Consider the following 14,442-nt stretch of genomic DNA (forward strand, 5'->3'; position numbering starts at 1 on the left):
CTAGAATCCACCAACCTAGATCATGAGCGGAGTTGAAGTTGGGGGTTTAATCCACTGAACTACCCAGGCGCCCCCCAGCAGTATCATGTATTATATTAACAAATTAAAAAATAAAACCATATGATCATCTGAAATGATCCACAAAAAGCATTTAATACGTTTTCAACTCCTATTCTTGACTTAAAAACATATACGATGGGTCGCCTGGGTGGCTCAGTCGGTTGAACCACCGGACTTCTGCTCAGGTTGTGATCTTGCGGCTTCGTGAGTTCCAGCCCGGAATCACGCTCTCTACTGTCGGTGCCGAGCCCGCTTCGGATCCTTTGTCACTCTCTCTCTTTCAAAAATAAAATAAAAAACATTTAAAATATATATACATCAACATGTATACACATGCTTAATAAACTGAACTCATAAGGGGATTTCTTTGTGAAGCATATATAACACTGAAACCAAAGCCTTCTGTATATCAGCAGTATAAGCAGTTACCAGCAGTAACCAATTAAAAGATGCAAGTTTCCATAGCAGCTACAAATATATTCCTGACCTTTCTGAGGAAACCTATAAAATTTTATTCAAGGACGTTATTTATGTTTTTTTTTTTTTTTCAGGGACATTATTTTAAATCTCAGCTTTTTATTGTCGGTTTTCTTCCTCACATATTGCAAACTGCTTTGTAAAACCCCATGTTCTTTGCAACCATAACGAGTGTAATTTAAGAACGGGGCGGGGGGACAAAAAGGCAACAACACCCCCCGCCCCGCGCGCCCCATATTGGTTGATGCACTTGTTCCGTCACCTTCCTTCTCAAACTCCCCCCATTAGATTGTAAACTTCTTGGGGGAAAAGATCTTGTTTGTCGCGCTCCTGTCTCTTTCCCCCACCCAACACCTTTCACAGTGCTTGACACAGAGCTGGCCTTTTACAGTCGTGAAACATGAAAGAACCTGAACAACTCTCCAGGCCTGCTTTTCTCGACCTACTTTAACACATACTACGCAACAATGTACAGGAATTGCGCCGAGCCTTCCACGTGACAGCACACGCACCCACGCCTCATCCCAGCCAATCAGAATGCTTTGCACCTGTGACCGAGCTCCGCCCCCCACCCTCCACCCCACCCCCACTGCTCCACGAGGCGGCCTCGGACTGCTTTTCTCCCGGCAAGGCCAATGCGGCTGCGCACCGCGCCCTGATTGGTTGAGCGCCGCAGGCCTTCGCGCGCAGGCGCCCGCCTCGGTTACTAAGGGCGGGAGCCCGGCGAGGGCGCTGGCGGCGGCTTGTCCTGTCTCAGGCCCGGGTCGTCGAATCTTGGCCTCGCTCGCCATGCCAAACCGCAGGACCAGCCGTAATGCTTACTATTTCTTTGTGCAGGAGAAGATCCCCGAACTACGGCGGCGAGGCCTGCCCGTGGCTCGCGTAGCTGATGCCATCCCCTACTGCTCTGCTGACTGGGCGGTAAGTAAGGCTGGCGGGGGGGGGGGGGGGGCAATGGGGGGCAGAGGGGGTAGAGCAGGCAGTTGGGCAGGTGAGAGGGCGAGGCGGGAAGGATAGAGGCCTCGAAGAGACCAGTGACCCCTTGGCCCCTGCTGGAGGGGAAGGAAGTCCGGCCCTAAGGCAAACCGACGCGGAAACTTCCTGGAAAGTCTAGGCTTCCGCGTCTGGGGCCTAGGGCACTCGGTCCTCATTGCCGCTTCTCTCCTTTCTGTCCCCAAGCTCCTGAGGGAGGAAGAAAAGGAGAAGTATGCAGAAATGGCTCGGGAGTGGAGAGCAGCCCAGGGAAAGGACTCTGGGCCTTCGGAGAAGCAGGTAAAGTTAGAGAAGAGCAGTTACCTGCTTGGCACATAGGCGTGTTCAGTAAATGCTGGAGGAGTGAATGGGTGAAGGGTAGGCTGGTGGGTGATTTGGGTTAATGCAAAGAAGGATTTTTTTTTCTTTTTCCTGGTGTCAGAATGCCTGTTAAAAAGCCAACGGGCTCCCTGGGCACCTGGCTGGCTTGGTTGGTGGAACATGCGACTCTTGATCTCAGGGTTGTGAGTTCAGCCCCACATTGGGCAGGGAGCCTACTGGAAAAAATTTAAAGAGCCAACAGGTTCCCTAGCTAGGGCAAACCACACGTTGTTATTTGGTGGTGTGAAATCACCAAACAGGGAAATCCCTATTCGGAAACCTGCAACCAATGAAGCATGATCAGCAGTGGGGGAGTTGGGTTTTAGGATTTGTACTAGATGATCTTTAAGGGTTCCTTTCAACCCCTTTATGATTAAAGACTCCCTTTTTGAATGTTGAAAAGTAGCTTGGACCATTCTGTCTTTTTAAATGACACTTGGAACCAGACCAGTTGTTGTGTTTGAAATTTGGAAATAACAAAACTTGCACATGCTGATGAAGGTTAATGTGCCTTATAGTAAGAATTGAATAAAGTTTATTTAGGTAAAGTTATGACTAGTAAAATGATAAAGTACTAAAAAATTTTCTTGTTGATTTGTATCAGGAAAATGCAGGGTTGGGGTGCCTGGGTAGCTCAGTTGGTTAAGTGGCTGACTTTGGCTCAGGTCATGATCTCAGGGTTTGTGAGTTCAAGCTCCTCATTAGCTCTCTGCTGTCAGCTAGGATCCTCTGTCCCTCCACCGTGTGCATGCTCTCTCAAAAATAAATATGGAAAAAAAAAATTCAGGGTAGTTGTGGACTTTTCTCCTCCCTCTGTGTTCTTTCCATTCTTACATAGTAAAATTCCATTCTTTTTTTAAACTGTCAACATCGGATTGAAGTTCAAGAGAGCTTTGCTTGCTTTAGGTTTGAGAGATTTTTTTATTTTGTAGATGTATATTTGAGTAGAAGCTCTAATCAGTTGCATTGGTACTTAGTTATACTTGTAGGCTTTGATTTTTTTTTTAACTATAATTTCTTATAAGAAATTTCCTCTCCTAATGTAAGCCATGTTGTGTACATACCTCATTGAGACTTGGAGTCAGCATGATTGGGTTTTTATTTTTAGCAAAAATCGTGTTAAAGTACTTTGTCGAACAATGTTCTTTTGGCCACTGGGCTGGCATATATTATGTGATTCAGTGGGCTTGATTTAGGTTATCAGTAGTGGGCATTAAAAAATTTTTTTTGGATTATCAGTAGTGGGCACATGGTTTTCAGGAATAGTTGAATGGTTGTTTACTCATCTTTTGATTCAGAATATTTACAGATTTTGCCCTTGTCTCCCTTTGGGTTGTTGGTGTCACTGACAGATATGTGTTTATTTACTCATTGGGGTTCATTGGCCTAGAGAGGTTACTGAAGTAATCTATGAGCTGTTTTTGTTATTTTGCTAACTTTAAGTATATGTATAAAGTGACCAGTAAGAGTTTAAGAATGTGATGAATTCTCTTCCTCTTTAGAAACCTTTTTCCACCCCACTGAGGAGGCCAGGCATGCTTGTACCAAAGCAGAATGTTTCACCCCCGGATATGTCAAGTTTGTCTCTAAAAAGTGATCAAGGTATAATAATCCTAAAATGTTTTGCTTAGATAAATGTGGGTGCTCAAATTGATCAAATGATCAGTAAATATATGTTCTGTTCATTTGGGTCCTGCATTTCAAAATAACTGACTACAAGTGTTCAAATTATAGTGGTGCTAAAGTTGTAAAAGATGAGCTAATTTGCGTTTGTTGAAATAACACTGGAGAGGTTTTGTTTTATACAAAAATGTGGTCTCTTGGTTAATAACCACTTCATGTGTTACTAAATATACTTCTTAGATTTAAGTGTTTATAACTAGACCCTTAAAATACATTTAAATTACAAAGAGAAGGTTGAATTATTGAGTTGGCCTGGAAAAGAATGTAGCTAATAAGAGCCCTTGTTATTCCTTCTGGCTGTTTTTATTGTGTTATGAATTTGTTGAAGATTAATAAACTTTTAACAGTCTTAAATTGTGGCCAATCCTGGTGTATAAAACCCTTCTCGCAATCTCATATTTCTTTCTTCCTTTAGAGAATTTATTGGTGTTCTTATGTAAATTGGTAAAAAGTAAAGAGTGAACTAAATTGTCCATAGTTTATATCATGCAGTTTTTCTACACTGATTCTACTTGGCTTTATTTCCCAAACCTCTTGAATTTGTTGAATATGGGTCACAGCTTTTCTTAAGTCATTCCTGAAATTCAAGGCATATGTCTAACTAAATTATGTAGAGCTGGCTGCAAATTTGAATAATTTTGTTGCTTCATGCAGAGTGGTTACCACTGTAATCCTTGATAAGTATAATTATAAAAATTTTGATTCATTTATCTGGTACAGATAATTAGTTTTCTCATTTCCAGCTCATTTAGGATTATAGGAACACAAGGAAAACGGTTCTAAAACTTTCTTTTGTAGAGGGGTAAACTCTCATCTATTTGTGCTGTCTTACTGCTTTTTTTTTTCTTTTTATTTATTTTTTTAGCTCTCCTTGGAGGCATTTTTTATTTTTTGAACATTTTTAGCCATGGTGAACTACCTCCTCATTGTGAACAGCGCTTCCTCCCTTGTGAAATAGGCTGTGTTAAATATTCTCTCCAAGAAGGTATTATGGCAGATTTCCACAGTTTTATAAATCCTGGTAAGTAGAGTGGGTAGATGCTAGATCTTAAAAAGTATACATTTTATCTTGACTTTATTTAACAATATTTGTTTTCTTAAAGGCTGATGCACAGTTGAGTTCCTAAAATGTAACAAGACTTCATCATAATTGGTTGAAAAATCATTAAGAATTAGGTGTTTACATGGGGCTTTTTAGTTGAAGCTTTTAACCTCAAAGCGTTAGAGTTGGGTGGATGGTATACCTGAAAATGTGTATGTAGCCTGGCGTTTGCTTGCCTATGGCCTTACGTCTTGGAATTTTCTAAAAGCTTTTTATGCCTTTGCTCTTATTTTTTTAACCCATCTTTTATCTTGGCGATCACTAGTTTTTAACTTGATGTTGCTTTGTAACCTTCAGCAAAGTTATTAACCTTTCTGAACTTACTAGCTTATCAGTAAAGTGGGAATAATTCCTATTGTTGGCTGCTCTAAGGAATACAAGAGAAGGTATGGAAATAGCCTAGTACTTAATAGCTTCTCAGATGTTCTCAATACCTTTTTTTTTCTGGATATTCCACTCAAGCAAAAGAGGTAGTAATGAAGACAGGATTCAATTCAGTTACCAAGAGGATAGATAAAGGACCAGTAATACTTTTTAAGGCAAGGAGGGGAACTATATAGGGAGAAGAGTAAAGGGAAAGAGGTTGAGGAGAGAACTTCATCTTTAGTTTTGTCAGTTGCTTTAAAATTCATTAGTACAGGGGCGCCTGGGTGGCTCGGTCGGTTAAGCGTCCGACTTCGGCTCAGGTCATGATCTCACGGTCCGTGAGTTCGAGCCCCGCGTCGGGCTCTGCTGACCGCTCAGAGCCTGGAGCCTGTTTCGGATTCTGTGTCTCCCTCTCTCTGTGACCCTCCCCCGTTCATGCTCTGTCTCTCTCTGTCTCAAAAATAAATAAACGTTTAAAAAAAAAAAATAAAAAATAAATAAAAAAAAAATAAAAAATAAAATTCATTAGTACAGGCCAGCACTTTTCCTTGTGTTTAGATGACAGAAAAACTAAAAACAAATTATCCTACTCACACCTGTGAGAGTTGTTGCTTAGAATAAGTTAAATAACTATTTTTCTTCATATGGTTACAAAAAATTAAAAAGATAGAATTTGGAGACTTTTTTTTTTTTTTTTTTTTTTTTTTTTTTTAAACATACATGAATACCTATATCAAGGGCCTTCTGGACCCCTCGTTAAGGCTTCTTTAGCCCAAGTTTTCTTTACCTAGTGTTTTTTTCTGTAACTTTTTATGTACATATAAAGTTTATTTTGAGAGACAGCCCGTGGGGGGTGAGGAGAGAGGGAGAGAGAGAATCCCAAGCAGGGCTCCATCCCATGACATTGTGACCTAAGCTGAAACCAAGGGCCAGACACTTAACCGACTGAGCAGCCCAAGTGCCCCCTACTAGTAACTTCCTTTTTAAAACAGCTTAGACAATATACCAAAATTCTTTAATACTCCTCATTCCTCTGGGTAAAACAAAACAAATCTCTATGAAAATTTAATCGTTTGTGTTTTCACATAGCAGTAACAGTTACCTACCTATGTTATTTATGACTTGATCATCCTATGAAATATTGCTATAGCAAAACCAGAGAACTTCTCTCAACAAAATGTTTTGTATTCTAGGTGAAATTCCACGAGGATTTCGGTTTCATTGTCAGGCTGCAAGTAAGTATAAATGAATGGGGTAGAATATAGGCATTGAATGTGTATGTACCTGATTAAGACTTACTGCTTTAAATGAACACGTAAAACATAATTTGGAGGAAGAAGAATCTTACTGTTGGAGACTCTTCATAGAATTGATAGATGGTGCATGTGATCCTTAAAAACCTGAAAATGAAATAGATTTGTGGGACACCAAAGGATATGACTGTATACCTAAGCTCTGAACTAAACTCTTTTAGAAACTGGGTTTTAGCAAGTTCCCTCTGTGATTAGAATGAAAATCGTGATAATAATTTAATTTTTTATTTATATTCAAAATTATCATTGTTTTAAGTTTTTTTACTTAAAAATGCTAAGTTTTTCAAATATGCATGATAAGCAGCTATTATGTAACATTTATAATGCTGTTCTTCATAAATGAAGAGAACATTTTAGAGTCACTTTTAATTACGTCCTTTGAGTTTTTTCCAGTCTTCGTGAAAAATATGTATTAGTCCTTTTTTTGTTTTGCCTGGGATCAGGGCCATAGACTGTGGAACAAGGTAAGGGCAAATTTTTTTAGTTGGTTCCTTTATGTAGCTTTGAATGAAAAAAAACGTATAAAGCAGAAGAATTCTGTTGTAGTTTTTGAAGTGTGAACCTAGCTAATCTCCCCACGTATTACGTCATCTGAGGTTATTCAACTAAGTAGGTGGTAGTAAAACAAAAATAGAAACTTAGCTGGTGAATTAACTTCACTTTTTTACTTAAGCTGTTTCTGGTTTGTTCATCTGTTGAGTGCATTGGAATCCCTGCAATTTGCCAGACATTCATTTGTGAGAGTGCCACTGGCTTACTGTTTATTATTCTGGTTCTGATAAGTACTTGATTTAAAAAAAAAAAAGTTTTTAAGGCTTATTTTTACAACATTTTCAAGTCAACCCGATTAACAGAAAGTGTGGTTCTTAAAAACCTATTAAAGACTCTAGAAGGGTTTTCTTAATATGTTATTTTAAACTAATTAAAATTGAACACAGTTCATTCAGGAAACTTAGATCTTTTGGAGCTCGTCAATTTAGACATGTCTTAAATTGCCAATTTGATAACGCTGGGAAATGTGCCAGTTAAATAAAATAAATGATTCTATTAGAGTGATGGCTGTGTCGACATAATAACTAAAAGTGCTTATGCTAGTGTAATCAACCTGATGCTTAGGAAAAGATCATGTTTCAAAGGGGAACATGCTGAAGCAAATTTACATGTGGATGCAGTGTAAGTAGTAGCTAAGGAATGTACATGTAGATCTTTCAAATGCTCCTGTGCTATCTGGCCTTTTATGAAATATGTGTAAGTGAATCGAGGGAATACTTCATGGATGGGTGTTATGGTTTAGCACATTAGAATCAAAGAATTTCAAGAGATTTCGGTACGGAATCCATTAATTTCCCCACCCCCACTGCCTTGCTTTTCTCTGAAAAGGTGCTTCAGATTCTGCATGAGAGTGTGGGAGTAGGAGGTCTTGGACCTTCTCTCTCTCCCCCCAACTTTAACCAGAGGAGCTCTGCTTCTGTCCATTTTACTGGTTAATTTTCTTGAGAGAAGTTCTGCTTTAAAAAAAAGCAAAGCTTTGAAAACTGCTTTTGGCTTCCCGTACAAAAGGTCTATCAGCTTTTAAAATTAGTCTTCATACACAAAGAGTATAACATTGACTTAAAGTATAAAGAACGTTAATGAACAGCTGTGCATTCACCAGTCAGCTGAAGAAACAATAGCAGTGCCCTATCATTGAAGGTCCCTAGAGCTCTCCTTGATTGCATCCCCCTCCCTTTTTATGAGAGAGACACTATTTGGAATTTTGTGCTAATCATTTTTTCTGAATAGTTTTATTGTGAATACATATGTATTTAAATGGTGTATTTAGGGGCACCTAGGTGGCTCATTTGGTTAAGCGTCCAACTTCAGCTCAGGTCATGATCTCACAGTTCGTGAGTTCAAGCCCTGCATCGGGTTCTCTGCTGTCAGCATGAAGCCCACTTTGGATCCTCTGTTCCTCGCTCTCTGTCCCTCCCCTGCTTGCTCGCTCTCGCTCTCTCTCTCTCTCTCTCTCTCTTAAAAATAAATAAACATTAAAAAAAAATTAAAAGGTGTATTTAATTTTGTTTTTTTTGAACTTGTATGTAATTAACATTGTGTGCTTGTTTCCATACCTGTATTTGTTTTTTTAACTCAGCATTACCTTTCCCCAAATTTGTATTGGAGTGTCTTATATTGGTTTGGGGAATTTTATTATGTATCTGCTTACTGACTTAATTACAGGTACCTATTTTCAGTGTATGCATTGTATTTATTTATTTTTTTTACTGTCATTGTGGCGTCTTTCAATGAACAGAAGTTATTTTTAATTTAGTAAATGTATCCTCCTTTCCCTTAGGGTTTTGAGGGTTCTTAATGTCTTACTTAAGAATCTTCTTCTACCTGCAGGCGATAAAGATAGCTTTTATTAAGTTTTGTTTTTCATATCCCAAGTTCTTATTCCACCTGGCACTGACTTGTGTAATGGTGTGAAATAGAGGTTCTGTTTCTTTTTTTTTTCCTGTGTAGATAATTAGTTGTCTCAGCATCATTTATTATTACTGTTTTTTTTGGTTTTTTTTTTTTTTTTTAATGTTTGTTTATTTTGAGAGAGTGCATTCAGGCGAGCAGGAGAGAGAGAATCCCAAGCAGCCTCCATGCTCAGTGAAGAGCAGGACTCAGGGCTTGAACTCCAGATCCATGAGATCATGACCTGAGCTGAAATCAAGAGTCAGACGCTCAACCGACTGAGCCACTGAGCCATGGTGCCCCTCAGCGTCATTTATTAAATAATCAGCTTGTTCCTCACTATGTAGTGCCACATTTCTACAGATGCATGGGTCTTTGTGATATATTTATTTTGTTCTGTTGGTCTACTTGTGTTTTTTGTTTTTTTTGTTTTTTTTGGTGTTCATACCATTGAATACAGTATTTTGATAATATTTACTTAGACAAGTTCCTTGACTTTGTTTTGGAACATCACAGCTATTCTTGACCCTTTGCTCTTCCATACAATTCAGAGTATCATGCTTCACAAAAAGCTTTGTTGAAATTTAGATTGGAATCACCTTTAAATCTTTAGATCATTTTGGACAAAACGGACAACTTCATGATACTCTGTGAACATGGGGCTACATTTTAATTTTGGATCTGTGATGCCTTATAATCCTCATAATTTTCTTCACAGTGATCTTACTATCTCATTAAATTTATAGCTTATAAATTTTATGATTTATAATGTCTCTTGAAATTATATTTTTATTTACTCTTATGTTTTAGTTTTATCCAACCATTGCTGAACTATAATTCTTGAGTTTGGTCAATTTTTTAGATCTGTGAAATGATGTTTTTCCTAATCTATATATTTTTTATTAAAAATTAAAAATTTTTAAACGTTTATTTTTTGAGAGAAACAGAGATAGAATGTGAGTGGGTTAGGGGCAGAGAGAGAGGGAGACGCTGAATCCGAAGCAGGCTCCAGGCTCTGAGCTGTCAGCACAGACCCTGACGCGGGGCTCAAACCCACGAGCCATGAGATCATGACCTAAGCTGAAGTTGGTCACTCAACTGACGGAGCCACCCAGGCGCCCCTATTTTTTATTTAAAATTTTAAAAGTGTGTGTAACTGTGCTGGTTAGGAACTCTAGTTTTTAATGTTTCATCGGTGAGTATGTTGTTGGCTGTAGTTTTTTCTTCTCTTATTTTTCGTATGCACTTTTTTTTTTAATGCAAGTTAACATAGTGTAGTATTGGTTTCAGAAGTAGAATTTAGTGATTTATCACTTACATATAACACCCAGAGCTCATCCCATTAAATGCCCTCCTCCTTAATGCCCGTCACCCATCCCCTACCCACCTCCCTTCCAGCAACCCTCAGTTTGTTCTCTGTATTTAAGAGTCTCTTACGGTTTGCTTCCCTCTCTGTTTTCATCTTATTTTTCCTTCCCTTCCCCTATGGTCATCTGTCGTATTTCTTAAATTCCACACAGGAGTGAAATCATACGAGATCTGTCTCTTCTCTGACTTACTTCGCTTAGTGTAATACACTTGTAGTTCTATCTATGCTGTTGTAAATTGCAAGATTTCATTCTTTTTGATTGCTGAATAATATTCCCTTGTACCACATTTTCTTTATCCATTCATCAGTCGATGGACATTTTGGCTTTCTCCATAATTTGGCTGTTGTTGGTAGTGCTGCTATAAACATTGGGGTGCATGTGCCCCTTTAATCAGTATTTTTATATCCTTTGGATAAATACCTATTAGTGCAATTGTTGGGTTGTAGGGTAGTTCTATTTTTAATTTTTTGAGGAACCCCCATACTGTTTTCCAAAGTGGCTGCACCAGTTTGCATTCCCGCCAACAGTGCAAGAGGATTCCCCTTTCTGTGCACCCTCGCCAACATCTGTTGTTTGCTGAGTTGTTAATTTTAACCATTCTAACAGGTGTGAGGTGGTATCTCGTAGTTTTGATTTGTATTTCCTTGATGATGAGTGATGTTGAGCATCTTTTCATGTGTCCGCCTTCTGGATGTCTTCTTTAGAAAAGTGTATTCATGTCTGCTACCCATTGCTTCACTGGATTACTTGTTTTTTGGGTGTTGAGTTTGTTAAGTTTTTTATAGATTTTGTATACTGACCCTTTATCTGATACATCGTTTGCAAATATCCGTTCCCATTCTGTCAGTTGCCTTTTAGTTTTGTTGATTTTATTTCCTTCACTTGCAGAAGCACAGAGGTCCCAATAGTTCATTTTTACTTTTTGTTTCCCTTGCCACTGGAGACCGTGTAAAGAAGTTGCTGCGGTCAAGGTCAAATAGGTTCCTGCCTGTGTTCTCCTGTAGGATTTTGATTATTTCCTGTCTCACATTTTGGTCTTTTGGCCATTTTGAATTTATTTTCATGTGTGGTTTAAGAAAATGGTCCAGTTTCATTCTTCTGCATGCCTCTGTCCAGTTTTTCCAACACCATTTGCTTGAAGAGACTGTCTTTCTTCATTGGATATTTTTTCCTGCTTTGTCGAAGATTAGTTGGCCATACATTTGTGGGTCCGTTTCTGAGTTCTCTGTTCTGTTCCATTGATGATCTATGTGTCTGTTTTTGTGTCAGTACTATACTGTCTTGTTGATTACAGCTTTGTAATATAGCTTGAAGTCCAGAATTGTGATGCCTCCAGCTTTGGTTTTCTATTTTAACATTACTCTGGCTGACATTATTTTGGGGTCTTTTCTGATTCCATATATTAGTGCATTAGTATATACTCCTGATCAGGGTAAAGATGTTCCCTTCTACTCCCAGTTTGGTTAGAGATATCAGTTGCACATTTTAATGAATAGTTTTTCTGTATCTCAGGTGATTTGTGTCTTTTTGTTCATCTGGTAATTTGCTAATGCTAAACCAACCTTACATTCCAGCAATAAACCCATTATAGTGACTGTATAGCTCTTAAATTGATGAATTTGGTTTGCTAATATTTTGTTTTAGGATTTGTACGTTCATGTTAAAGACTTTGATTAATCTTACCTAATTTTGTTCTCAAGGTTATTTTGTCATCCTAAAATGGGTTAGAGAATGTGTCTTCAGTTTAATTTACCTTTGGTTCTCTTTTATGGTTCTGCTAAAATAATCTATTTTTTACTTCTCTGAACATTTAAAGCCTTATGTCTGAAAAACATAGGGATCTTTTTGTTGGGGGGGGGTCTGTTGGTTATCTTGATGTCAAGATACCTGTTCTCTTCATATGTCTTACTTTTTTCTCCCCCACCCCCATCTGATTATTTTTGAGGGCTGAACAGTACATAGAAAAACTTGTTATTCTTCTCTGAAGAAAATTTGTGACTGCTTCTGGCAGAAAGATGCTGTCAGTAGCCATCTCAGAGTACCTTAATCCAATTTCAGGGATTGAAATAATGTAAAATTGGGTTCATATCTATTAAGAGTCTATTTCTGATTGATCTCTAAAAAGGGGGGGAAGGTAGACAGATTACCACCAAAGGATCATCTGTAAAATTTGCAATTGACTTGAGTATAAACAGTGGAAGCAAGAAGGCAATTGAATATTCTTTTAATTATAATTTTTAATATACACAAGTAATACTAGAGTAATACTTTTTAATGTCTTATTTACCTATTTGAGAGAAAGGGAGGGAGTATGAGAGGGGAAGGGGGAGAGAGAGAGGGAGAGAGAATACCAAGCAGGCTCCATGTTGTCAGTACAAAGCCCAACGCGGGGCTCAAACCCACAGACCGTGAGATCATGACCTGAGCTGAATACAAGAGATGGATGATTAACTGACTGAGCCACCCAGGTGGTCCTACAGTAATATTTTTTTTTTTTTAAAGGTTTTATTTTTAAGTAATCTCCACACCCAGCATGAGGCTCTAATCCACAACTCAAAGACCAAGAGTCACATGCTCCACCAACTGAGCCAGCCAGGCGCCCCCGGAGTAATAGTTTTAATTCTTATATATCTAGGTCTTTTGAAACTGCTCAGTTTATCAGACTCTAAATCTCCTCTTCCAGAATTCACAAATGCCCCAAATTACCAATGAACCCAAATGCCAGAATCCACTTTCTAGGATTCCTTCTTCTCCAAGATTTTGGACCCCTGGTTCCTTACTGTAGTTTTCTCTCTGCAGTGCTCTCAAGCAGGTGTTTCATTCATAGAGTTCTAGTCTGTTGCTATCAGAAATTGAACTCTTCCTGTGTGTCCTTTTTTATAACTTTATGATAAAATTCATAATTTGATCATAAGCGTGAATATTTATCATCTGTACTGAATAATTTCAGTAGCTGGAATACTTTGGATCTCATTCTATCAAATTTGGTTTGTTTCTCATTCTTCTTTCATCCTGTACCTGGTTATTCATATGTAATGTTTGAAAAAGTGATTTTTTTTTTTGAGTTTGACAAATTTAGTGGTATTTTAGTAAAGACATTCATCTCCGTCGTTTCTCTCCCCTATTGACCTTAGGTTAATAATTCATTTGAGTCCAGACAATATGTAGGAAAAGATGTTATTTTAACATAAACAACAAAATGGACAAAAGTGGAAAGTTTGCTTACATTAAAGCAAGTTAAATTCATGTATTATGATATAATTAAATCATGTAAGAACTGATAGTTCTATATATATTTCCATTGTTTTACTTGGGGTTTACTTTCAACTTAAAAGCAAAATGCAAATGAACAAAGCGTTAGGAATACAGGCTGCTTCTCTGGAGTTAATCCCTGTTTAAAAGAGCTCAGCGAGTGGTTGCTACCAATAAAGTAGTCTGAAGCAGCTTCCAAATTAAACATTGCAGGAGTTTTCAAGGAAATCATTTTACTGTATGTTTCTTTTATCTGTGATTATGCTTTTAAAGATGTGCTTAACTGTCACATTAAAAAAATTAAAGTTTTTTAGAAAGCCTATAGTACATAGATCTAACAATGTGGTCGGAGATTCCATAGAATATGTTTAAAGATGTATTTTCTTTATTTTTATCTTCAGTATCTAAAATGTACATGATTAATGTGTATAATACTTTAAAATATATATAATTCGAATAGCCGTATTATTTTACTAACATAAGATTTCTTGTATTAAGTTTAAATCAAATTCCATTTTCATAAATTAATAAATTAAGCTTTAACAAAGGTATGGAAAGTGCATTTTTCTCATTTTCATCTTCATACAGTGTGGGTTTTTTGGTGTTACTACCTATTAAAAAACAAAAACACCCACATATCTAAGTATTATACCTACATTTAAGTTTTTGGTGGTAGTTTGTATTTTAAAAGAAACTACTTCTTCATGAGTTGCCTCAAGATCTGGTGGAAATGCTTACAGGAACTAGCTAAGAACAAAAACTAAGAAGCACATTCACAATACTGATTTTACTTTGGTAGCAGATGGTCTTTGAAGACTAACGAAGGTAGACAGGACCCATTAAGGTGAAATGTACTATTTCAAATACTTAACAATTTACATAAAATGAAAACAAAGTTTTTTTTAAAGAGGTAGGCATCTGTACTAGCTGATAGCAATGCAATACCTAGTTTATGAGGATCAAAAACAAATGCCCTTTAGGAAAAAAAAACAAACCATGTTTTATCTAATGTACTTCCAGTCAA

The 14,442-nt window shown here is 37.6% G+C and overlaps 1 protein-coding gene across 1 annotated transcript in view; it reads left to right on the top strand.

Annotated features, from left to right (window-relative positions):
• The first annotated feature begins 1,166 nt into the window (after positions 1-1,166).
• MAEL (maelstrom spermatogenic transposon silencer) overlaps positions 1,167-14,442 on the top strand; it is a 38,368-nt gene continuing 25,092 nt past the window's right edge. The window contains exons 1-5 of the mRNA XM_042926072.1: positions 1,167-1,458; positions 1,717-1,809; positions 3,393-3,492; positions 4,439-4,594; positions 6,235-6,276. Of these exons, the coding sequence (XP_042782006.1) occupies positions 1,327-1,458; positions 1,717-1,809; positions 3,393-3,492; positions 4,439-4,594; positions 6,235-6,276 (523 nt within the window). The 5' untranslated portion in view covers positions 1,167-1,326. The remainder of the gene's footprint in view (positions 1,459-1,716; positions 1,810-3,392; positions 3,493-4,438; positions 4,595-6,234; positions 6,277-14,442) is intronic.

This window comes from Panthera leo, chromosome F3 (genome assembly GCF_018350215.1).
Source record: "Panthera leo isolate Ple1 chromosome F3, P.leo_Ple1_pat1.1, whole genome shotgun sequence".
Taxonomy (NCBI): domain Eukaryota; kingdom Metazoa; phylum Chordata; class Mammalia; order Carnivora; family Felidae; genus Panthera; species Panthera leo.